Source organism: Pongo abelii, chromosome X (assembly GCF_028885655.2).
Source record: "Pongo abelii isolate AG06213 chromosome X, NHGRI_mPonAbe1-v2.0_pri, whole genome shotgun sequence".
Classification (NCBI taxonomy): Eukaryota; Metazoa; Chordata; class Mammalia; order Primates; family Hominidae; genus Pongo; species Pongo abelii.
The window spans coordinates 103,128,597-103,156,002 of record NC_072008.2 but is presented as its reverse complement, the minus strand read 5'-3'; the positions used below and the strand labels follow the sequence as shown (position 1 = coordinate 103,156,002).

Here is a 27,406-nt window from a genome sequence, read left to right as displayed (position 1 = left end):
AGCGAAACTCATTCTCAAAAAAAAAAAAAAAAAAAGGTACCAATTCAAATTCGTTACTCTTGATCTTTATAAAGGTATAATTCTATTACTTTCTTTAGTATTTGAATTCTAGCAGTAACTTTCTGGGATAGTTTCTGCCCCTTAAATTCAATGCTTTTCTTACACTTCTCTTCTTTGGTTTTGAAAAACAATCACAGCTTCTTTCATTTAGGTATCTTTGTAGCTGTTTCTATGTTTTGACAATATGGAATGAGGTATAATTTATTTACATTTTGGGGCTACCTAACAGGTAATGATGTGCTAACATATCAAAGTGAAACTCTCCAGAAATGGTCATCACTATAGATATTACCGTATAGGGGAACGGTTAAAATGAAACAAAACAGTAATGTTGGCTCAGGTATGTATTTGTCAGCAGGATGAGAAAAGTTTAAACTGTATATTTAATATGTAATAGTATTGCTTTGAAAACAAGTTTTCAAAAACTTTTATCACTTCTCTTTCTTACCGACTCATCATCTTAAAAACATTTAATTCACATTCCAAGATCTTATTTTCCATCATATTCATTAATAAAACTTAATAGTCTTGGGAATTTTTTACTGTCATCATTTAGACCAGTGGCCTATAAGGAGTTTTTGGTTTTATATTAGATCTCAAACTGTCTGCAGGGAATCCTGATACCTTGGTACCACTTAAATATATTTTTTTGCTTTAACAGTGATGTGTAGAAAGGGAATTCCAGATGGCCTTTTGTAATGTAGTCACTCAAGGAGAAATCCATAGACAAACTTGCATTAAATTATATTGCTCACCTAAGTAAAGGAAACTTCTCATTTAAATAATAGCTTGCTGATATCATCAAAATGGTGAAATAGAAAGTTCCATCTCTTGTTCTCCCATAGAAACACCAACTTAACAATGTAGACCACAATACCTTTATGAGAAGACCAGAATCCTTTTAAGAGGTTGCAGTACACCAGACAAACACAAAACTGAAAAAACTTCATTGAAATGAGTAAGGAGAAATTTCACTTTACTAGTATTAGCCCCTTCCCCCAAGCCATCACAGCTCAGCATTGAAAAATATCACTTTGGCCCACAGTTTCTTTCTCAGGGGAAAATACAGAGTAGAGAATGCTTCCAATGTACCAGCCTTTTGGTGCACTGCCTGAAGGGCTAATTTCTATCTTACCTCACATGGGACACTGATAGAACAGAAAGAGTTTGGATGTTTCAGGGCAATTAAGAACAAAGGAAAAAGGGCAGGCAGCTTACTGTGGTGAGCATAGCTCTACAAGATTCAGAGAAGGCACAGGGCCTGACGCTTCTTCCACTGTGATAGGAGAGAAATGGAACATGTCCCCCAACAATCTGGCCTCAGTGCACCACCAGGGTCGGGCTGGATTCTGTCCTGCCTCAGAAGACATTAGCATGGCTCTATGAATTGTGCTCGGGGTAAAAAAAGAAAACAAGTAAATCCATCTAATTAGGAATCCTCCCACATAAATCCAGAGAAGACACATTCATAGAAAAGGTTTGAGAGGCTCCTAGAATCTCTAGCCTAGCGAATTGGTTAAGCTCTTTCCATGTCTAAACAAGTCCAGAAAGAATGGGAAGGGTGTCTGCTTCCTCAAATGTGTAGACACCAGTGCAATAGTATGAGAATCAAGAAAAATCAGTGAAACATTACACTAAAGGAACAAATTAAATCATAATACCCAACTCTAAAGAAATGGAGATCTATGAATAGGCTAACAAAGAATTCAAAACAATCATCTTAAGGAAGCTCAGTGAGTTACAAGAGAATATAGACAACTCAACAACATTAAGAAAATAATTCAGCAACAAAATGAGAATATCAACAGAGGTAGAAATTATGTATGTATGTATTTATTTATTTATTGAGACAGAGTCTCGCTCTGTTGCCCACGCTGAAGTGCAGCAGCACGATCTCAGCTCACTGCAACCTCCGCCTCCCTGGTTAAAGAGATTCTTCTGCCTCAGCATCCCAAGTAGCTGGGACTACAGACATGGGACACCATGCCTGGCTAATTTTTCTGTGTGTGTGTGTGTGTATACGTATATACACACAAACACAAATATACACACAAACACAAATATATACATATATATATATATATACACACACAAATATATACATACATATATATAAATATGCTTTTCAAGTAGAGATGGGGTTTCCCTATGTTGGCCAGGCTGGTCTCAAACTCCTGACCTCAAGTGATTCGCGCACCTCAGACTCCCAAAGTGCTGGGATTACAGGTGTGAGCCACCATGCCCAGCTCAGGCTGGTTTTTCTGTTGTTGTTTTGAGTTGCCTTTTTCTTTTTTTTTTTTGAGATGGAGTCCCACTCTGTCACCCAGACTAGAGTGCAGTGGCACAATCTCGGCTCATTGCAATCTTTGCCTCCCAGGCTCAAGAGATTCTCCTGCCTCAGCCTCCCCAGTAGCTGGGATTACAGGTATGTGCAACCACACCTGGCTAATTTTTGTAATTTTTTTTTTAGTAGAGATGGTGTCTCACCATGTTGGCCAGGCTGGTCTCGAACTCCTGACCTCAAGTGATCCACCTGCCTTGGCCTCCCAAAGTGCTAGATTACAGACATGAGCCACCACATCTGGCCCTAACAGAGGTAGAAATTATTTTTAAAAAAATAACCAGGCCGGGTGCGGTGGCTCACGCCTGTAATCCCAGCACTTTGGGAGGCTGAGGCGGGCGATCACCTGAGGTTGGGAGTTCGAGACCAGCCTGACTAACATGGAGAAACCCCATCTCTACTAAAAATAAAAAATTAGCCGGGCATGGTGGCGCATGCCTGTAATCCCAGCTACTCAGGAGGCTGAGGCAGGAGAATAGCTTGAACCCAGGAGGCAGAGGTTACAGTGAGCCGAGATTGTGCCATTGCACTCCAGCCTGGGCAACAAGAGTGAAACTCCATCTCAATAAATAAATAAATAAATAAATAAATAAATAAATAAAATAACCAAACAGAAATTCTGGTTCAGTGACTGAACTGAAAAATCACTACAGTGATTAAACAGCAGACTTGATTAAGCAGAAGGAATCAGTGAAACTGAAGACAAGTCATCCAAATTATGTAGCTAGAGGAGCAAAAAGCAAAGAATGATAAAGAATGAAGAAAACCTAAGCTACTTGCTGAACATCATCAAGCAGACCAATACATTCATTATGGGAATCTCAAAGGAGAAGAGAAATAGGCAGGGGGAAAAGCTTATATAAAGAACTCATGGAGGAAAACATCTCAAATCTGGGGAAGGAAATGGATATCCAGATTCATGAAGCCCAAAGAATGCCAAATTAGAGAAACCCAAAGAAGTCTACACTGAGATACAATATAATCAAATTGCACAAAGTCAAAGAAAAATTTTAAAGGAGCAAGAGAAAAGTGACCCATGATGTAAAGTGAGTCCTCAATAAGACTATCAGTGGATTTCTTAGCAGAAACCTTGCAGACCAGAAGGCAGTGAGCTTATAATATTCAAAGTGTTGAAAGAAAAACAAAATGCCAGTCAAGAATACTATATCTGGCAAAATTGTCCTTCAAAAGTGAAGGAGAGATAAAGACTTTCCCAAACAAAAGGCACGGGAGTTCATCACCACTAAACATGATGCTAATGGGAGTTCTTCAAGTAGAAATAAGCAGATGCTAAAACAGTAACACAAAAGCATATGAAAGAATAAAACACACTGGTATGGGCAAGCATACAGACAAACACAGAATACTATATATATATAAATATATATATATATATATATATATTTTTTTTTTTTTTTTTTGAGACAGGGTTTCATTTCTATTGCCTAGGCTAGACTGCAGTGGCATGATCACAGCTCACTGCAGCCTTGGCTAATTCTCCCACCTCAGCTTCCTGAGAAGCTGGGACTATAATTGTGCACCACCATGCCTGGCTAATTTTTTGCATTTTTAATACAGACAGGGTTTTGCCATGTTGCCCAGGCTGGTCTTGAATTCCTTCACTCAATGAATTTGCCCACTTTGGCCTCCCGAAGTGCTGGGATTAGAAGCCACTGTGCCCAGCCCAGATACTACAATAATGGTGGACTGTAAATAACTTTAAACTCTACTATTAAAGTTAAAAGTCAGACATATTAAGATTATAACTACACATTTGTTAATGGATACACAATATAAAAAGATTTAAACTATGACATCAGTAACAAAGTATGGTGAGGGAGAAGTAAAAGTGGAGGGTTTTTGTATGTGAGTGCAGTTAAGTTGTCAGCAGCTTAATACAGAACTGCTGTAACTGTAAGACAATCTATGCAAGCTTCATGGTAATCATAAAGAAATTAACTATAGAAGATACACAAAAGAAATAGAAGAAGGAACCAAAGCATATCACTACAAAAAATCAACAAATCACAAAAGAAGATAGCAAGAAACGAAAACAGGGGCAAAAAGACTACGAAACAGAAAACAATCAACCAAAGGGCAACAGTAAGTCCTTCCCTATCAATAATTACTTGAAATGTAAATGGAGGCCTGGTGCGGTGGCTCACGCCTGTAATCCCAGCACTTCGGGTGGATCATGAGGTCAGGAGATCGAGACCATCCTGGGCAACATGGTGAAACCCTGTCTCTACTAAAAATACAAAAATTAGCCGGGCGTGGTGATGCACGCCTATAGTCCCAGCTACTTGGGAGGCTGAGACAGGAGAATCACTTGAACCCGGGAGGCGGAGGCTGCAGTGAGCCAAGATCGCGCCACTGCACTCCAGCCTGGGCAACAGAGCAAGACTCTGTCTCAAAAAAAAATAAATAAATAAATAAATGCAAATGGATTAAACTCCCCAAACAGAAGACACAGAGTGGCAGAATAGATAAATAAACAATGTCTAATTATATGCTACCTATAAGAGACTACACTTAGCTTTGAGGACACACATAGCCTGAAAGTAAAGAGACAGAAAAAGATATTCCACACAAATGGTAACCAAAAGAGAGCAGGAGTGGCTATACTTTATGTGAGACAAAATAGACTATAAGTCAAAAACTGAACGTAGAGGCGAGAAAGGTCATTATATAATAATGAAAGCAATTCATCAGGAAGATATAACAATTATAAATCCATATATGCACCAATTAGAGCATCTAAATATACAAAGTAAACACTGACAGATCTGAAGTAGGAAACAGACAGCACTATGGTATTAGTAAGATAATTCATATCCCACTTTTGATAATGAATAGAACATCCAGGCAAAAAAAAAAAAAAAATCAATAAGGAAACAATAGACTTGAACAACACTACAGAGCAAGAAGAACTAAAAGACATACAGAAAACATTTCACCCAACAGTTGCGAAATACACATTCTTCTCATGCACATGTGGAACATTCTCCAGAATATATCACGTGTTAAGTCACAAAAAAAGTCTCAACAAATTTAAGACTGAAATCCTACACAGTATCTTTTCTGACTACAGTGGAATGAAACTAGAAATTAATAGCAGAAGGAAAATTGGATAATTTACGAATATGTGGAAATGAAACAACACACTCTTTAAAAACCAATGGGCCAATGAAGAAATCAAAAGAAAAATTAGAAAATATCTTAAGACATGCAAAAATGAAAATACAACATACCAAAACTTATGAGATAGAGCAAAAGCAATTCTAAGAGGGATATTTACAGTGATAAAATGCCTACATTAAAAAAGTAGAAAGATCTCAAATAAACAATCTAATGTTATACATCGAGCTAGAAAAAGAACAAATTTAGGAGAAGCCCAACATTAGCAGTAGCAAGGAAATAACAAAGATTAGAGCCAAAATAAATGAAATAGAGAATAGAAAAACAGTAGAAAAAAAATCAGTGAAACAGAAAATTGTTTTTTTCAAAATCAGTGAAACAGAAAATTGTTTTTTTCTGAAAATATAAACAAAATGGAAAAATCCTTATACTAAAAAAAAAAATTCAAAATCAGAAATGAAAGATGAGACATTAGAACTGATGCCAGAGAAATAAACAGGATCAGAAGAGACTACTATGAAGAATTATACACCAACAAATTGGATAATCTCGAAGCAATGGTTATATTCACAGAAATATACAACCTACCAAGGGTAAATCATGATGAAATGGAAAATCTAAACAGACCAATAACAAACAAGGAGACTGAATCAGTAATCAAAAACCTCCGCAAAAAGAAAAATCCAGCATTAGATGGTGTCAGTGGTGAATTTTATCAAATATTTAAGGAAGAATTAACCCCAACACTTTTTAAAGACTTTAAGAGAGTACACTTCGAAACTCATTCTATCAAGCCAGTATTACCCTAATACAAAGTCACAGACACTACAAGAAAAGAAAACTACAGACCAGTATCTTCGATGAAAACAGGTGTGAAAATTCCCAAGAAAATATTAGCAAACTGAATTCAACACTAAGTTCTAAAAAATCATACATCATGATCAAATGGGACTTATCCCTAATATGTGAGGATGGCTTGAACATATGCAAATCAATTAATGTGCTATACCACATTAATAGAATGAAGGATAAAAATCACACAATCATCCCAATAGATGCAGAAAAAGCATTTGAAAAAATTCAACACCTTTCCATGATAAACACTATCAATAAATTAGATATACAAGGAATTTACCTCAACACAATTAAGGCCATATATGAAAAGCCCACTGCTAATATCAAACTAACGATAAAACACAAAGTTTTTCTTCTCATATTAGGAAATGGAAAGAGTGCCCACCCTCACCATTTATATTCAAGATAGTACTGGAAGCTCTAGCTGGAGCAACTAGACAAGAAAAAAAATAAATAAATAAAAGACATTAAAATTGGGAGGAAAAAAAAAGAAGTAAAACTATCTATGTTTGCAGACACGTGATCTTATATAGAGAAAACCCTAAATATTCCACAAAAAACTGTTAACACTAATTAAAAAATTCAGCAAAGTTGCACGATACAAAATCAACATACAAAAATCAATTGCATTTCTGTACATTAACAATAAACTACTCAAAACAAAACTGAGAAAGCAATCCCATTTGCATAGTATCACAAAGAATGAAATACTTAGGAATACATTTAACCAAGGCGGTGAAAGACTTGTACAGCGAAAACTACATAACGTTGATGAAACAAATTAAAGACAACATATATAAATGAGAAGATATTCAGTGAAAGACTTAATATTGTTAAAATGTCCATACTACTTAACATAATCTATAGATTCAATGCAATCCCTTTAAATGTCCCAATGGCATTTTTCAGAGAAATAGAAAAACCCATCGTAAAATTCATAACTACAAAAGACCATGAATAGCCAAAGAAATCTTGAGAAAGAAGAACATAGCTGGATTCGCCACACTTCCTTAGTTTAAAATATATTACAAACCTTTAGCAATTTAAACAATATGGGACTGACATAAAAACAGACATGTAGACCAAGGAAACAGAATAGAGAGCCTAGAAATATATCCATGCATATATGGTCAACTGATCTTTGTATGGGGTGCCAAGAACACAGAATGAGAAAAGGAAAGTCTCTTCAACAATTGGTAGTGGGAAAATTGGATATGGACATGCAAAATAACGAAATTGGATCTTCATCCCACATTATATATAAAAATCAACTAAAAATGGGTTAAAGATTTAAACATAAGACCTAAACCTACAAAACTCCTTGAAGAAAACAAAGGGGAAAAGCATCATGGTATTGGTCTGGGCAATGATTTCTTGGATATGACACCAAAAGCATAAGCAGCAAAAGCAAAAACACAGTGAGATTACATAAAACTAAAAAGCTTCTGTACAGCAAGCAATCAAAATGAAAAGGCAATTCACAAAAATGAGAGAAAATATTCGCTAGCTGCATATCTGATAAAGGGCTACTATCCAAAATGTATCAAAATACATAAGGAACTCAAATAACTCAAGATCAAAAAAACAAAACAGCCGGGTATGGTGGCTCATGCCTGCAATTTCAGCACTTTCGGAGGCCGAGGCAGGCAGATCACCTGAGGCTGGGAGTTCAAGACCAGCCTGACCAACATGGAGAAACCCCATCTCTAATAAAAATACAAAATTAGCTAGGCATGGTGGCGCAGGCCTGTAATCCCAGCTACTCGGGAGGCTGAGGCAGAAGAATCACTTGAACCCAGGAGGTGGAGGTTGTGGTGAGCCAAGATTGTGCCATTGCACTCCAGCTTGGGTAACAAGGGCGAAACGCCATCTCAAAAACAAAATGAAACAAAACAAAATAAAAAACAAAAAAACTCCCAAATAGCCAGTTTAAAAAATAAGGCAAGATTTTGAATAGACATTTCTCCAAAGTAGACATACAAATGGCCAACAGGTATGTGAAAAGATGCTCAACATCACTAATCAAGGAAATGCAAATCAAAAAGTACAATGAGATGTCACCTCACCCCAGTTAGGATGTCTACTATTTAACAACAACAACAAAAAATGTAACAGGCATTGTTAAGGATGTGAAGAAATTGGAACCCTTATACAACTGTTAGTGGGATTGTAAAATAATGCAGCCATTATGGAAAACAGTATGAAGCTTCCTCAAAAAATTAAAAACAGACTTACCAGATGATCCAGTAATCCCTCTTCTGGGGGATATGTCCAAAAGAATTGAGGCCGGGCGCGGTGGCTCATGGCTGTAATCCCAACACTTCGGGAGGTCAAGGCAGGCAGATCACGAGGTCAGGAGATCAAGACCAACCTGGCTAACATGGTGAAACCCCATCTCTACTAAAGATACAAAAAATTAGCCGGGCGTGGTGGCACTTGCCTGTAATCCCAGCTACTCAGGAGGCTGAGGCAGGAGAATCGCTTGAACCCAGGAGGTGGAGGTTACAGTGAGCCGAGATCATGCCACTGCACTCCAGCATGGGTGACAGAGCGAGACTCTGTCTCAAAACAAACAAACAAAAAAGAATTGACAGCAGGATCTCAAAGAGATATCTGCACTCCCATGTTCACTGCAGCATTATTCACAACAGCCAAGATAGGGAAATAATCCAAATGTCCATCAGTGAATGAATAGAGTAAATGGAGTAAATGTGGTATGTACGTACAATGGAATATGATTCAGCCTTAAACACAGAAAGAAATCCTGCCATATGTGACAACATGGTTGAACCTGGAGACATATGCTAAGTGAAGTAAGACAGGCACAGAAAGACTCATACTGCGGGATTCCACATTTATGAGCTATTTAAAAGAGTCAAACTCATAGAAACAGAGTAGAATGGTGGTTGCCAGGGTCTGGGGAGAAGGAGGAGTGGGGAGTTGCTGTTCAACAGGTATAAAGTTTCATTTGTGCAAGATGAATAAATTCTAGAGATCTATTGTATGGCGTAGTGCCTATAGTTAACAATATTGTATTGTGCACTTAAAGATTTGATAAGAGGGTAGATCTCTTGTTAAGTTTTCTTCCTACAACCAAAAAACAAATATAGCCAAATTTTTAAAAAGGAAAAATAACAGCTTGCTGTTTCTGAGAGGTAAACAAGTGACTACCTACTTGCACTGGGCTAGTAGGCATATATGTAGTATATGAATAGTCTGGGCTAAATAGTATGTGTAAATATATCACTAGCAATAAAATTAAGGTCTGTGAATAATTTTTAGTCAATGCTTAGAATGGCCACAGGTAGCACACCAGGAAATGGCTAGGAAGTGCTCCCACTGCCTGGGTAATTTTAAAAGTCATTTGTAACATATATACTGTTCAGGTAACAGATAAACCCTAGGTTAGGTTTATCTTTCATTTCTTATAGCTCTTTTTCTCTAGCACGAGAATCCAAAAAGGACTTAGAGAACACTGGTACAAAGAAGGGTGTATCAAAAACAAATGTTACTCTTTTGGTCTAGAGTAACTTTAGAGGATAAGTTTAGGACACTAAAACTATAGGTGTGCTGGAAGTTCCATAATTGACTTTCAAATGCTATCTTCCAGTAGTCAAAACTACTCATTTGCTTAAGTTAAGGAGTATATAACATTGCAATTGAATAATAATTGTGAAAGACATCGCCATTTCCATCAATATTTTTATTTTAAATTACTCCAGGTATCTTGTGTATTTTTTTTAAGAGAAGCCCAAATTAAATGCAGTTTATTTTTCTTGAAAAGAAATGCTGATCTCTATTCATAGCCTGTTAATAGCATTATTTCTTTTTTTTTTCCTTTCGGTACACACAGAGGAAGGGAGGGGAGGGGTGTAAAGGAAGAGAGTGTTATACAGACTTTTTTGTAGAAGTGGGATTTTTTGCACCTTCAATTACCTCATGGCAGGTGCAATGACCACTTTGTGCTCTCTTGAGGACAAAAGTGGCAATCTGTACTTACAAATACATGATCATATCAGTAAAAATGAGGCCATGCTGAAAATTTGCCCCGAGATGTTTAAAGGACACTGAATTTTGACTCAGATTTACACATAAGTCAATGCCAAATGACAAATTTCAAGCTTCACAAGTTCAGACATTGATCAGGGAATTGGAGCTTCAAAGCCATAAAGCTGGAAGCTTTTGGACCAAGGAATATTCAACAAAAGCTGTGTAAAAATGCATCAATGCAGTGTAATCACCTCAAGCAAAAATCAGCAAGGCACAACAATGAAGAATTCAAATTTAATCTATCTTTTGGACTTCCTTGGAAAATGAGAATACAATCACGGTCAAAAGTTGATAACATTTTCAAATGACTTTCAGTCCATTTGAATAGGTATGAAATAATACCATTTGTTTGTATAGCATTTAGTTTACAAACGCTTCCTGGATACATTACCACATTTCTTTTCACTTCAAGGCTGTGAGGTGGGGCAAATATAATTATCCTTATTTTATAGATGGGGGCACTGAGGGTAAGAGGTTTGTCTGAAGTAACAGAGCTAGTAAGTTTTGGGATTAGATTTTTTTAAAAAAATCTAGTGATCTTTTCTCTATTTTAGGCTATGAAGACAAAGAATCTGTCAGTTTAGACGTGGTATTATTTGATGAATTATCTTTGGGTGTGAGACAGGTAGTGCTACTAGTCACACTGTGAATTGCCTTTGGTATTTACAGTATCACATTGACATCCCAGACATTTTTCCCTCTCATTCATCAAATTCAGTACCTAAATGCTCTTTAATTACACATTCACATGTGAATAATGTATATATCTAGTTATCTACATAGAGTTCGTATTAATAAGAATGTTCTGCTCTATGCCAGTAAGCATGTGCTACTACTTTAGTTTAAAATAGTTTTGTTTTCCCACTGGGTAAGATGAAGTGATGGGGATGATATTTAATCTTTTCTTTTTTTTTTTCTTGCTCTGTCGCCAGGCTGGAGTGCAGTGGCGCAATATCACTCACTGCAACCTCCGCCTCCCAGGTTCAAGCGATTCTCCTGCCTCAGCCTCCTGAGTAGCTGGGACTACAGGCACGTGCCACCACGCCTGGCTAATTTTTGTATTTTTAGTAGAGATGGGGTTTCACCGTGTTAGCCAGGATGGTCTCGATCTCCTGACATCGTGATCTGCCCGCCTCGGTATCCCAAAGTGCTGGGATTACAGGCGTGAGCCACCACACCTGGCCTGATGTTTAATCTTATACATCCTTGAGACATGAAAAAGTACCGTCTATGTTAATATAAAATTGAAATAGAAACTATTATTTACAAGAAGGCAATATGAACAACCCATAGAAAAGAACCTATTTCTAAATCATAAAAGATAAACGATATCAATAATATTGACTATGTATTGATATTAGAATCACCAGCTACTGTGCTGTGTTTTATATTCATTATGTTATTTAATTCTCAGAACAACCCTACTAGGTAGGCATTGTTACATACATTTCATGGATGAGGAAATTAAGTTTTAGAAAGGCTAATTTGCGTAAGTTTATACAACTAGTAATGGTAAAAACGGAATTAGATTCCAGTTGATGTAATTAAATATTGCTCTTTAACTATTATGTCTCTGGTATTCAAACTTCAGTAGTATGTAGAAAAATGATCTGGGCACTTGTTAAAATGTAGATTCCTGAGCACTATATACTGTGATTCAAGACCTGGGGCGTGGTCTGATAATCTAAATTTTTAAAAAATTTATGATTGATATATAATAACTATATATATTTATGGGGTACAACGTGATGTTTTGATATAGGTATACATTGTACAATGAATTTTAGTAAGTTTCCCAGGTAATTCTCATGATTTTTTAAAAAGATTTCCAGAAATACTGTCATACATTATACTGACAGCTAACACTGTTTCCTCCATATTAATTTTGTATGAATCTTTAAAAATAAGTCATACATTTGAGGGTTTTGGTTGTTGTTGTTGTTGTTTTAACTCAGAAAGTTTAATGTCTCACTGTAGTTGAGAACCTTACCAGGAAAACAGAAATTGTGATGTGACAGTATTGATATTTGCATAACAGCTGCATATGTATGACACATTCAATGAGGCCAAACAACAGGCTTTCTCTGTAGGTATAAGTAGAGGCAGCTAGCTAGGTACGTAAATGAAGAAAGGAGAAATGAAGATAGAAGGGAGAGGGAAGAAAAGAGAGAAAGGCAGCAAAGTTAAAGGACTGATCTACTTTTGAACACAAGTATATTTCCCTCAAAAGACAAACAGGTTCTGATTAAAATTTGTGTTTCGACAGCTATGTCTTTTATCTGGTTTGTTTAGGTTCTTAAATGGAATGACAGGGCTCACAATCCAATTGGCAGTTGTGATTAAGAGGTCAGGCAGTGAATTCAGTACTTTAAAAAACTCTTTCTCTCTCTCTCTCTTTTGCCCTCTTCAACTGGCACTTTAGTCTCCTAACTTATTCATATCAGCAGGAAGCAATGGCTGAACACCAACCTCTACTCACAAATCTAAGGACAAGCTTCATTATTACCTATTGCTTCAAGGAAATTCAGTGATGTTTAGATAATCCGGGCACATATATAGCTTTTCAGTCTCAATTATTGTTTTCTTTTTCTCCTTCTGAACTATCAATCTAGTATGAAAAGCTTAAAAATTAAAAGGCTTTTTAGAAAAGAAATCACTTTTGTCTCTATATAAAAGAAGAGCAAAAAAGGTACTCCCAAAGGACAGAGTCTGTTAAAAATCAGATTATTTCCACCACACTCCCCTATTATTCACTTGTCAGTAAAATATGTCCTCTCATTGTCTTGGTTTGAATGCCTATTTTTATCTGACTGGAGCTATATGGTCATTTTTGTATTTATTACTAAGTTCTTTAGGTTTCTACTCCCCCCACCCCAGAGCATGTTTTTCTGCTCTTAAAAACTGGGCCACATGCCTCTGAGGAGAAAGTAGTGCATTATTTCATTCCCACCTTTTCTTCTTTTTTGGCATCTCTGAGGCTGCTATGCCCAGAAGTGCTTCCACTCAAGCTGGACCATCAAATCAATTATCACAGCAGTCTGCTTTCTAAATATGAATGGCAATGAATGACAACAGGAAAGGCAAACTTTCAACTTTGATTTGTCATTGGTAATGCAAATCTTTTTTTTTTTCTTTTTGGTCCCCTCCTCTTTTCCTTTTATATCTCTCTCAATTTCTCCCTGTCTCTCCCTCTCAATCTCTGTCCCTCATAGATGTTTGAGAGAGTCCAGCCATTTGGCCAAATTCTCCCCCCTGCTGTTGGCAGCTGCATTGTATCAAATCTTCAAATGAAAGCTTCACCTTTGTGAGTCAAAGTCACAAGAGAAAAATGGTATGGGGAGCCATTATTGCTATAAAATCTCTTTCTGCTAACCTCTGAGCCTGATTATTCCTGCATCTGAAGAAGCACAACAATGTTGCATCCTTATTCATTTGGGCTGTTTAAAATTCTTGCCTGCTCCAGTATTTGAAGCTTCAATTGTTTTGTGCTTAATGTTGCTCATTTCATATCAAGCTCTTGGTTATGTGAAATACTTTAATTTTTAAAATGTTATTATATCCTAGCTGTTTAAAAAGATTGAGAATGCCATAAAGAGAGAGACCGGTTTAAGCAAACCACAACTAGCTTTAATAATGCTGTATGTGGTCATTAATCCATCACTTTTGTGAGGATGTCTGCAATTTCTAGTATACTTAGTGCTTTACGTTTCTTTTCTCAAGCTGACAGCAATTCTTTTCATTGGCCAAAGATGCCACACTTTTCCCAGTTATATTTATAAATATTACTTTAAAAAATGAGTTCAAAGCAGTAACATCACTTGAAAATAGCAGGCAAGAGAATAAATTATGCCAACCACTGTTAACCAGAAATTCTGTGCCAGAGTCTTAGAATATATTGTCTTCATTTAGTCAAATAATGGTGAGTTGTGCAAGGCTGTGCCTAGAGCCAATTTAACTGGTGAATTAAGGTGTCGGCTCTGTCAAAATTGGTCAACCATCACTGAATAATACTCAACTACAAACTACTTTATGACATGCATACACTGTTTTTCATGGGGGTGGGGGCAGTAGGGAGTAGAGATACAAAAGAGTATGAATTATAATTCCTATTCTCTAGAATCTCATTGAGGAGATAACGACAAAGACTCTCTCCTTTGACCAAACTTGAGTCAGATTCTTCTGAGCTCCCTTTTTAACTAGACCCAAACTTAGGCTCTGTCCCTGGCTCATTTAGTCCTGTTTTAGCAGAAATACTACTGGGTTAGTTTAGTGCAGATCCCCCACCCTTGATATCTGATCAAATTCCTTATTCTTCACTCTGGATATCTTATCATCTTGGTCTGACTTCAGCAAGAATCCTGTCAAGTCAGTTTAGCTGGAATGCCCTTAGGCCTGATGTTTCCTCTTAGTAATTTTCCATCAATCGACCCCCACCCTGGTTCATGGCTATAAATGTCCACTTGGTACTTCTTGTGTGTGGAGTTAAGCTTAATCTCACTACTCTACTACAAAATTCCACTGTAGTAGTCCCTCTGAATGAAGTCAGCCTTACCATCTTTAACAAGTGTCAGAATAATTTTTTCTTTAACAATAAAACAAAGAGATGTAAAAACAAAACTATAATATAGGGTACTTTTTGCTAAGTGTCAACAGAACTACATAGAGAGTATAAGTTACGTAATCACAGCAAGCAGATTACTTTCAAATGGGGAATTCAACAAAGCCTTGATGAGGTAGATGGGATCTGAGCTATGCATACTGAAAGCCTGGGTGAAGTTTTCATAGGTAGAAAGTAAGAGGGAGATTATTCCCAATGGGGAAGTAAACAGCTTAAATTGATCTACACATTGTTTATTTGGAAATATTATTTCTGAGCTCAATACTCTTTAGCATCTAACTTTATAAATGGTTAACGAAAAAAGGACAAAAGAAACATGCATAAGGTAGAAGAGGGTAGTCAATAATGGACGACCATTCTAAGAAACAGTCTTTCTGCAGCTTACTTTTAGGCTTGTGGGTATGATATGCTGGGTCAAAGGTGGCTCTCAAGGGATTGGTAATAATTATAACAAATGTGATCCTAATTCAGCTGATCAGGGTTTGTATAAGATTGGTCCTGATCTCGTAAGGAATGGTGAGTTGCTCCAAAGATCTTAATGTTCTATTACTATCTAGATTTATATTTTATAAAATATGAAGACATCTTAGGCTGAAAGTAGATGTCCTACGGTAGTTGCAAGCTATGACTGTTGCAGTCCAGAGCTGTATGTATTCTTTGGGGACTTTTCCTCGGCCAGTGTCCACAACTTCTGTATTAGTTTCCTAGGTCTGCCGTAATAAACTATGACAGACTGGGTGACTTACAATAACAGAAATGTATTCTCTTGCAGCTCTGGACACAAGAATTCTGAAGTTAAGGTACAGGGCAGGGTTGGTTCTTTTGAAGGTTCTGATGGAGAATTTGTTGCACTTCTCTCTCCTAGCTTTTTATGGTAGCCATCAATCCTTGGGATTCCTTGGCAGTCGCATCACTCCAATCTATGCTTCCACAGTTATGTGGCATTCTCCCTGTGTGTCTTTGTGTCCCACATGGCCTACTTAAAAGGTAGTCATTGGATTTAGGGTGCACCCTCATCCAGTATGACCGTATCTTAACTTGATTACATTTTCAAAGCCTCCAATCACAAACAAGGTCCTATTCACAGATACTGGGGATTAGGACTTAAACATACCTTTTTGGGTGACAATTCAACCCATAACTCTTTCATAGCCTATTATTAAAGTACTATTTTCCTAAATGGGATTACTTAATTCCATCCCAATGATTCATTTCCCAGAATTTTTTTTTCCTTTTGAAATAAGCAAGTTCATATAACATCTACCTAATAATCTGACTTTCAACTAAAATGGGATGTCTAATTTCTAATCGAGTTTAGTACATATTAGAGCTGTCTTCAAAATCTACTTCACATAGTGAAAGCAAGGTAGTACAGTCAAAGTTACATTAGGCCCTGTGGGGAGATAAAAAAAAATGATAAAAAAAAAAAACTGGCTCCTACTCTCATATAGTTTACAGCCTTGAGGTTTCACAGCATAGAATGTTCACAATGGAAGGGATCATAAACATCATCTATTCTAAACCATTCATTTTATAGATGAGGCCTTTGAGGCCCAGTGAGGTTAACTAATTTGCCCAGGGCTCACAAAGTTAATTGGGGAAATAGAACATGCAAGGGAAACAAATGAAGGGCACAATTTTAAAGAAATCCAGCTACTCTTCTGCTTTTGTGTATGAGGTACACAGTGAATGCTGATGATGTGCCATAGAGATTAGATCGAAGTCTGGCAGTCAATAGCAATTCTGGAGTAGATGCCAAGGCTCTTCAACTCCTTTGCTCTCATCTCTGTAGCCTCCCAGAAAGCAAAATAACTTCCTGACCTTTATTTTCCTGGGGCATGGGCTTAACTCAAGTTTCAGTTGTCTGGGGAAGCAATACCTTTAGAGTAGAAAGCACAAGGCTGTGCTGCTCTACCTGTTGTAATTCTCTGATGACCATAAACTAACGGTAGAGAAGTAGCCCCCAGGGTGGGTGGGGTCGGGAAGAAAGGATTCAGGAGTTACAGATTTGCTATAGATAACAGAACGGTGATGCACAGTTCACTCTTTCCTGTTTCAAAATGGAAATATGTAGTATAACTGATTTTGAAGGGAAAAAAAGGGTAAATTGCCTACTTCAAAGACAACCAATTGCTGGAAAAGCTTTCAAATCAGTTTGTAAGTCAAAGCTCTTCTTTCCTTTCTCCTTTAACAGAAAATGTTTGATATACCAAAAAATTAACAAACAAAAAAATCAAAAAACTACCATTAATGTAATTAAAAACAACCAATCACTGGAGTAAAAGAACAATGAGGTACCATGGCATTCTATCATTACCTAACTAAAGATTTAACAGAACAACAAAGAAACTGAAAAAAATGATAAGAAATTACAGGAAGAAACCAAGATTTTGCATATCTGTTTATTTTTCAACTGGCATTGAATCATCATTAACTGAGCCTACTTTCTCTGAATTAATGGAACTAACATTTAATCTGACTTGCCTAATATGGGGATAGGCTTACTCCTTATAAAATGTACAAGATTTAAAATTAAAGCAGAAAAGCATCACTTTCCAAGCCTACTGTTTTGGGATGCAGTGAACAATTAACTGTGTTTCTACCAATTTATTCAAAATTTCATTCAAAATATTCTTTACATAATTATATTTCTTAGAGCTGTTTAAGAACTGCAATTTCAAATTAGGTGATTTCAAGTACACCTAGATGTGAATTAACATAAATTTTAGCATCATCAACTTGAAAACAGAGCTTCAAAGAAACCAAGTAACATGTTATAGATTAACATAAACAAATGTACATAATCAGAGATTCAAAGACATAGTAGAATGTCACATTTTCTTTGGAGTTTTGAAAAAAGAATAAAATTTGACAAATAATGCATTATAATGATCACCTCCATGGATGTCTAAGTATGGAATAGAATTTTTGGCTTTACTAGCAAGAAGAATTACAAATTGAATGTGTTAAGTGTATGCATATCATGCTTCCATGGGGATGATGACACAATTGTGACAATAGCAAAAAACCAACTCTCATGAAATGATCCTCCTTATAAGAAACTTACAATGCAAGCTAACTTTGGAAAACTCCACAAATGAATTAGTAACTAGAAGAGTCACTCTTCCACTTATTACTGACTTATGCCTGGAGAGCTGAGATTTTTGTCATTTATAATACAGCTGAGAAGAAGAGCTCTTTAGTGTTTTTTTCATTAGAAACTTCATGAAGATCTGTAATTGGACAAGTACCCATTACCTAGGCATTAAATCTAAATTCTATAGTAGTCCCCACACTTTACTTCATTAGTCAAACACACACACACAAATCAATGCAAGATTTCAATAAGAAATTTATAGGGAAATATAATTTCACATGATAGTTCGTCTTACTGTACTTCAATTTAGTACTGATTTGATTCGCCTTCTGAAAACTGTAGAGCTGATTCACTAGTGTAACTTTTTCTTTCTAATACAATGGATTATTTAAACTAAAAAGGATATGTGTGTATATATATACATGTATACACACACACACACACACACACACACACATATATATATATATATTTTTTTTTTAGACGGAGTCTTGTCCAGGTTGGAGTGCAATGGCACAATCTTGGCTCACTGCAACCTCTGCCTCCCAGGCTCAAGCCATTCTCCTGCCTCAGCCTCCAGAGTAGCTGGGATTACAGGCATTTGCCACTACTCCTGGCTAATTTTTGTATTTTTAGTACAGACAGGTTTCACCATGTTGGTCAGGCTGGTCTCGAACTCCTGACCTCAGGTGATCCACCCACCTTGGCCTCCCAAAGTGCCGGGATTACAGGTGTGAGCCCCAGCACATGTTCTATATATATTTTTTGAGACAGAGTCTCACTCTGTTGCCCAGGCTGGAGTGCAGTTGCATGATCTCTGCTCACTGCAACCTCCACCTCCCAGGTTTAAGCAATTCTCCCTGCCTCAGCCTCCCAAGTAGATGGGATTACAGAGGCCAGTTACCATGCCTGGCCAATTTTTGTATTATTAGTAGAGATGGGGTTTCACCATGTTGGCCAGGCTAGTCTTGAACCCCTGACCTCAGGTGATCTGCCCACCTTGGCCTCCCAAAGTGCTGGGATTACAGGGGTGAGCCACTGCACACGGCCATAAAAAGGATGTGTGTGTGTGTGTGTGTGTGTGTGTGTGTATACTTTTTGTTTTTTTTTTTTTGATACAGAGTTTTGCTCTTGTTGCCCAGGCTGGAGTGCAATGGCGCAATCTCGGCTCACCACAACCTCCACCTCCCTGCTTCAAGCGATTCTCCTGCCTCAGCCTCCTGAGTAGCTGGGATTACAGGCATGTGCCACCACACCTGGCTAATTTTGTATTTTTTTTAAGTAGAGACAGGGTTTCTGCATGTTGGTCAGGCTGGTCTCGAACTCCCTACCTCGGCCTCCCAAAGTGCTGGGATTACAGGCATGAGCCATGGCGCCCGGCCATGTATATTTTTTTAAGCAGTATTACTCATTCAATTGAAAAAATTAATTCTACAGCTCAGGCATTTTTGAAGTCATATTTCATACTACAAGTTCTATACAAAAGCACTGTTTAAGCTCTTAAATATTGGTTACATTTCAGAATTTCAGTCCTCAGACCCAGAAGACATGATTTAATTAAGATTAGGCAAGATGCAGACATGTATTGTATACAATGGTAGCAGAAAGGACCTTTAGCGTGCCTCTACCTTTGCTATTTTGCTAACATAAACCCAAGCTGAACTTCACTCATTTTTTATGCAAATCCTTGGCTGGGGAGTGGCCTAAGTGTAAATTTACACTTTCTACCACTAATGTGTTAAGCCAGGACTTCTCTTAACTCCATGTGGAAGGTACAGCTATACTTTACAACCAAATCAAAACACCATAGTCAATTATGGGTATATATTTCATGACTTTAACTAAAATGTGAACATTACTTGTCCAATCTTTATGTTACTGTGATGTGACTGATCTTTAAATAGACTCAAATTAATGAGAAAATATGGACATTTCGCTTAAAAATGAAAGACTCAGATGATAGGAAATTTGTCTCAAATGTTAATATTAATGTGTTGGGTTCTAACAACACAAAGCTCCAATTAAACGAAATTTTACATATAATGTGATGCACATAGGTAGATTTCTAATGTTTTCCTGATGACTCACGTAGAGTGCTTTATTTTTAAAAAACTGGTTATGTTGTTCACTTCAGGTTTACAATATTAATGCTATTTTGTGATCAATTTGGTAAGCCCTACAATATTTCCCAAAATGACTTATAGATGCAACTTGACAACTCTTTTACTTAGCTAGCATGATAATTAGAACCTAAACTTGCATTTCAGGTTGCCATATCACCTATACAGAACTGACAACAAGCTATTTTCTTCGCAAATACCTGATTGATGGTTCATTCTTAGCATGCTTGGAGAAACACATTAATAAGACAACCCATGTCTTTTTTCACTCTGTAATATCTACAGATGATCTCTATTTCAGATGACTCTAAGTAGCTAAACACGAATAAAAAAGAACACCTTTCTGGCTCATTAAGGCAATTGCTCAAGCTGTCATTAGAATTATCTCTCTGAAAATGCAGTACAGGATGCAGCAGGCCTTGTCTGCTGCAGAAACTAATGGTACAGAGCTACCTTTTGACAGCAGGACTAAATTTACATACTTTCCATATTCAGTGAGTAAAGGAATAATTTACAATAATCAAATATGCTATCTTTGGGGCATTTTCTCCTCATTTGAAATACATCTGTCTACTTTGTAGGCCTAGTCATCGACAACCGCATAAGAAATGAATTAATTGAGCCAAAGCAAAAGGAGGCCTTTTCTACTTATTTAACCCTACCCATTTTCTATAGGGCAATTGTAAATTATGCCTCAGAAGATAAATAGCAAGTCATGCCTGAAAAGATGAGATGCTCTGGTTTTCATCCTCAGACCTGCTAGGCTGACTACCTGTCAGATAAGGCAGCAGCCAGGATTATGCCTTGAAAAGCTGACAAACCAAGATTTTTATCATTAAATCAAACCTGCTGGGTTTAAACTCTGTGAACTTTAATTATCTCATATTTAATTAGAAGAACTAGATTAAACCAAAAGTGGAGGGTGGGGGGAGGTCCTGGCAAAAAAGAATCAAGGAGTTATGGGGGATGCGGAGACTTCATATCCACAAATCAGATTTCTCATTTCTAATAAAGCAAGGTTTACATTTAGAGGAGATTCAAGGAATCACTGGGCTGCACAATACTAGAAGTTATCTAGTCCATCCCAGAACGATAATCATCTACCCTGTTCTTTATTATTATTATTATTAATTTTTTTTTTTTTGAGATGGAGTCATGCTCTGTCTCTCAGGCTGGAGTGCAGTGGCACGATCTCTGCTCACTGCAACCTCTGCCTCCTGGGTTCGAGGGATTCTCCTGTTTCAGCCTCTCGAGTAGCTGGGATTACAGGCACCTGCCACCACGCCCGGCTAATGTTTTGTATTTTTAGTAGAGACAGGGTTTCACCATGTCAGCCAGGCTGGTCTCGAACCCCTCACCTCAGGTGATCCACCCGCCTCAGCCTCCCAAAGTGCTGGGATTACAGGCATGAGCCACCACGCCTGGCCTTACCTTGTTCTTTAAAATCTCTGCAGGAAGAGGTTCTGCATATTTGAAAAGGTTTAAAACTAATAAGGGCACTATAAGTCACTTTACCAGAGAATGAGAAAATGAAAATTTTTATACTTCACCAACTAAAAGATAAAAATAATCTGTTCTCCAGAGGTTGTTTTTATTACTATTTTTCTTTATGTACGGCAAGACAGCATAATTAACAGTACTTTCAGACTATCTTGTTTCATAATAGAATAGAGTCATAAGACAATGAATTATTTAACCAGTAAGTACTCATTGATGATCTACTCCAGCAGTCGGCAAACTTTCTCTGTAAAGGGTCAGATAGTAAATATTTTAGGCTTTGTGGGCCACAGAGTCTCTGTCACAATTGCCCAACTCAACTGCTGTAGCCCAAAAGCAGGCATAAATAATGTGTAAATGAATAAACGTGGCAATGTTGCAAAAAACTTTATTTATGGAAAGTTGAATTTCATATAATTTTCATGTCACAAAATATTGTTTTTCTTGTGGTTTTTGAGACAGTCTCCCTTTGTCGCCTAGGCTAGAGTGCAGTGGCATGATCTCTGCTCACTGCAACCTCTGTCTCCTGGGTTCAAGCGATTCTCCTGCCTCAGCCTCCTGAGTAGCTGGGACTACAGGCACCTGGTACCACGCCTGGCTAATTTTTGTATTTTTAGTACAGACGGGTTTCACCATGTTGGCCAGGCTGGTCTCGAACTCCTGACCTCAAGTGATCCACCTACCTCGGCCTCCCAAAATGCTGGGATTACAGGCGTGAGCCACCACGCCCAGCCCTTGTGATTGTTTTCTTACCATTTAAAATCATAAGAAACATTCTTGCTGGGCATGGTGGCTCACACCTATAATCCCAGCACTTTGGGAGGCGAAGGCGGGCAGATCACGAGGTCAGGAGTTCAAGACCAAGCCTGACCAACACGGTGAAATCCCGTCTCTACTAAAAATGCAAAAACTTAGCCGGGCGTGGTGGCAGGCGCCTGTAATCCCAGCTACTCAGGAGGCTGAGGCAGGAGAATCACTTGAGTCCAGGGGACGGAGGCTGCAGTGAGCAGAGAGTACGCCATTGCACTCCAGCCTGGGCGACACAGCGAGACTCTGTCTCAAAAATAAATTAATTAATTAATTACTTTTTTAAAAAAGAAATATTCTTAGGTTTTGGACTGGATTTGGCTTATAGGCCATAGTTTGTTATCCAATGGTCTCTTCCACACTTAAGTCACTATGAAGGGGAGAAAAAATGATACAACACATGGCTACTTTTCATAATGGTTGGGAAAACAAGACAAAAATATTTTTTAAATTGGCAAATAATATAAAGCTGCACATAATAAAGGGCTAAAGTGTGTGGGGCATCCCATAGGCTAAAAGAGTCAAGGCATGAGGAGGACATGACTCTGTGAGATCTGGAATAGTCAGAACAGGACTCATGTGTCAACTAGTTGTACCAGGAAGAACTAGGTGGACTTATATAAGTGGAGAAAAGAAGGAAAGAGCACTCCAGTTGAGAGAAATAACATAAACCAGGATAGAGAAATGTGAATTAGCAGGTTGCATTTGGGGGAATGTAGCAGAAAGGCCTGTCTAAGCAGAATCAATTGAAGAAATTAATTCAGTCACTCAATAGATAACTATTGATCACTCCTGTGTGTCAAGCATTATGCTAAACACTAGAGATACTGTGATGAGTAAGGCACAATCCTTGTCCTCCAATTGCTCACGGTCTTGTTAGAAGGACAAACAAGCAAGCAATTATAATACAGGATAAGATACTTATACTGAGGTGTAAAGCTCCCTGGAAATAACTGTAGCAATTTAAAAAATTATGTCAATTCTCAACACTCCATTCATTTGCATTTAAGGTACAGATCTGTGATTTAAACTATAAAGGGAATCCAAATGCAAAATAAAAATCCCTGTGTGACCCACACAAGGCCTGATCATTTAAATATTCAAATGTAACTGCCTTTCCTAGAGAAACAGCAAAATCACATAAACTTCCTATAAGTGATTTTTGGAAACCCTTTGAAGATTATAATTTTAAAAAGGATTATTATTTTATTAGCTTGATTCACTGCAACTGGGCATTATGTCATTGGTCCTAACAATGTGCATACACCTATCTGTAAACCTTTTCAGCAATGAGGTAAATTACTATGGAAAAGCCTGAAAGTGTTTTTTCACCAGAGATCTTTAAGAAGAGGATTTATATCTACCTGCATGAGATGGCTCAGGATCAATAATGCCTAGAACACAGCATGAATTTTCAACTCTATGATTTGAAATCTCTTAAAAGCATTCCAGTGACTATTTCTACAAATTATATCACTCATTTTTTAAAAATGTAGTAGTGCTACCAGACTTATTTGAGGTAAGAACTAAAAATTCAGCTACAAGTGTTTAGAGCACTATGACCAAAGAAAATCTGAAGGAAATCATAAATCTTTTGCATGAGCCCCTAAGTGAAAGGGAACATTGTAAGGAAATAGCATGCAGGATAGAATTAGACAAACTGGTGTTCAGATTCTGACTGAGCCATTCACCAGCTGCAACCTTGCCCAAGCTACTTAACTTCTCTAATCTTCCATTCCTTCCCCTGTAAACTTGGGAAAAGAAAACCTAATGCTCAGGAATGTTGTGAAGATGCAATGAGATGCTGTACATATGACACCTAGAACAGTGCCAAGCAAACAATAGGTACTCAAGAAATGTTAAAGTCCTCCATTCTTTCTGTGTTTTTCTTTCCTTTTTTTTTTTTTCTTGAGATGGAGTTTCACTCTCGTTGCCCAGTCTGGAGTGCAATGGCGTGATCTCGGCTCATTGCAACCTCCACGTCCCAGGTTCAAGCAATTCTCCTGCCTCAGCCTCCCGAGTAGTTGGGATTACAGGCACACCACCATGCCTGGCTGATTTTTTGTATTTTTAGTAGAGATGGGGTTTCACCATGTTGGCCAGGCTGGTCTTGAACTCCCGACCTCAGGTGATCCGCCTGCCTTGGCCTCTCAAAGTGTTGGGATTACAGGCGTAAGCCACCATGCCCGGCCCATTCTTTCTTCATTGCCAGTTTCAACTCAATTTTTTTAGGCAATGACCCTGAGCAACAGGCACAAAGATGTCATTTGCGTGGTAAGTGAGCATAAAAGGGAGAACAGGCCTATGTATGTGTAACCTTTCTTCTGTGGTTATTGTGGGTAGCATGTTGTGGGTAGTGTGACTTAACAACCAACTCTGCTATATAGAAGGCACCTGCTGAACCTCCCCTTCCTCCTGAATCCAAATATGCATCTGCATTCTCCACTTTCACTCTTTCCTTTTAATGTTCTCTCGGCCATGGACCTCTCCTCAAAAGCCAGGGTCCTTGGTGAGCGGAATAAATAAATGGTGAGAAAGACCAGAGGAAAATATAATTTTCCTAGTGATACCTCCATTTTCTACAATAGTTAAGAAATATTATTTGCTTTTTCTCAGTTCATTTCCAAACTAATTCTCACACCCTTGGAATGCTGTAATACCAATACTGCCACTTGTGAAGAGTATGTCATTCGGGCTTCTCTATACAGCATTAAAATGAGGCCTCCTCAGTAAATAATATATGTGGAAGCTTCTCTGAGCTAGAACAAGCATACCTCTTTTGTGCATAGCAACTCCCATGACCTAGAAGTGCTTCCTGCAGTTATGTTCTTATTAAGTTGAATATTTCACATGCTTTGGAGCTGAGAACCAAGAGCCGAGTCTCTTGCGTGGTTGTTTTTTTTTTTCTTAACACAGTCTTGAAATCTTCATTATCTCCAAATATTCTATCTATGTTTGCTACTAAATGTACATGTAGTAGTGCTATTGCCCAATATGATTTCTGAATGGATTAATAATAAAATCAATTTTATATTTCCAGGTACACAACTCACAGGATTCTTAAAGTATTTCAGTAGTAGAATACCAACAGGTAAAGAAATCACTGTGCTATGAATCATATCTGAAGGACTGTGATCCCACATAGGAACATGTAAATAATCAAGGGTTTAGGCAAATGATATAAACACATTTGCACAAGGCTGAATGCATAAACTTCATACATGCAAAGATATAAAAATATAAGTATTACATGAGTTATTTGCAATTATGTCTTAAAACACTCAGGGTATTTCTGAGTGTTCAAGTTAATGATGTTCTTGAAAATATGGATTAATTTAAATATACTAAAATTATATATTACATATATGTATGTGTGTGTGTATGTGCGCATGCACATGCTATATATGGCTAATAACTGGCAAAAAAAACATGGCTACCCTAGTGGCTTTTGTCTTTATGTAATAGTCACTCCAATAATGACTAGTATACATTTTAAAAACACATTCATAGGGCAGAGATCATATCTTAGACTGCTTTTGTATCCCGCTTAATGCCTGGCAGAATGTTCTGCACAACACAGTCATCCTGAATGCGAGCTAGAAATATTCATTGTAGACTATATATCTGTTTTCTTCCCAAGTCTATATTTTCTTTCCAGGCATAGATATGGTTAACCATCATGAAATCAGTATTAAGGGGCATATAGCATAAATTTTATCAGAAAGCCTTAGGCAGAAAGAAAAGAGCACCAGACAAAATGAATATCATGTTTCCACTAGAAACTTTTACTACTTGATTATCTTAAAACGTCATGTTGTACCATCACCCAATCCTGTTTAAAACAGCACTCAGGCCGTTTATGTAGCTGATCTTGGATTAGCCCTTGTTGCACAGGGATGATTTACCACTGCAGAAAAGAAGAAATAAAGAGAAAAATTATTTGAAATGTATAAATAAAAAAACATAATGCACCTAGAACACTGAATAAGACAAAACCATAAACAGCTCATTTATAATATTGATTTAGGATTGTGCTACTGTAACTTAAAATGAGAAGTTCAACAAATTAGGCCACAGATAATACACAAATCTCATATTTATTTCATTAGTTATCATGCAGGTCATGATAAACGTGTCACATAATAAAGGAATGAACTGCGTATTGCCAGCACTCCATCCCAAGCTGCATTCTTGCTTGTTTCTTTGGAAAGTTGTAAGTTAATGAATAGATGCTACTTTCTATGATACGGATGTCCTTCACTACTCGAATCTATTGAATTCAGCAATGAATACATATTCATGAATGTGAACTCTTCTCAAAACAGGGATTTAGACAGTCTATTCCATTAAACATAAGTTTATTTTTCTTCCAGGTGTCAGCTAGGAAATCAACATTTTGGTCAGTGGCCTTTTCATAATGTTTGTCCTAATGGATGCCACCTGGAAAGAAAATCAACTGATATTTAATAGAGTATATTTTCTAAATTTCCATTCTAGGAAGAGTATTATCTTAGGAAGAAGTAATTCATTCTAACTATTAGAAATTAACATAGATTCATAAATACAACTGTAGCTGAATCTGGTGCTAATTAAAACAAGAGTTAAACAAAAACTATATAATTCACTTTATTATACATTGACATTCTATTGATGATGATAATAATTAGAGTCTATGCTATCATCAACTTGATGTTTTCATAGCTATACTGTTTATCTTGGTCATCCTACTATGGTTTCTATGTATCTGATGAGGCCAACTGTGTTTTCTGTCAGTCTGTTCCAGTTACCTGTGTTTTGATTTAGTGACTTGCCACATGGATATA

General features: G+C 37.3%; 1 protein-coding gene across 7 annotated transcripts in view; it reads right to left on the bottom strand.

Moving 5' to 3' along the window:
- DIAPH2 (diaphanous related formin 2) overlaps window positions 1–27,406 on the bottom strand; it is a 905,937-nt gene that overhangs the window by 96,350 nt on the left and 782,181 nt on the right. The window contains exon 28 of one of the 7 annotated variants that reach the window (XM_054544834.2): window positions 25,456–26,490. The exons of the other annotated variants lie outside the window; for them this stretch is intronic. Coding sequence (XP_054400809.1) covers window positions 26,441–26,490 — 50 coding nt within the window. The 3' untranslated portion in view covers window positions 25,456–26,440. Of the gene's footprint in view, window positions 1–25,455; window positions 26,491–27,406 lie in introns of those variants that run through there. 7 annotated transcript variants of the gene reach the window in all.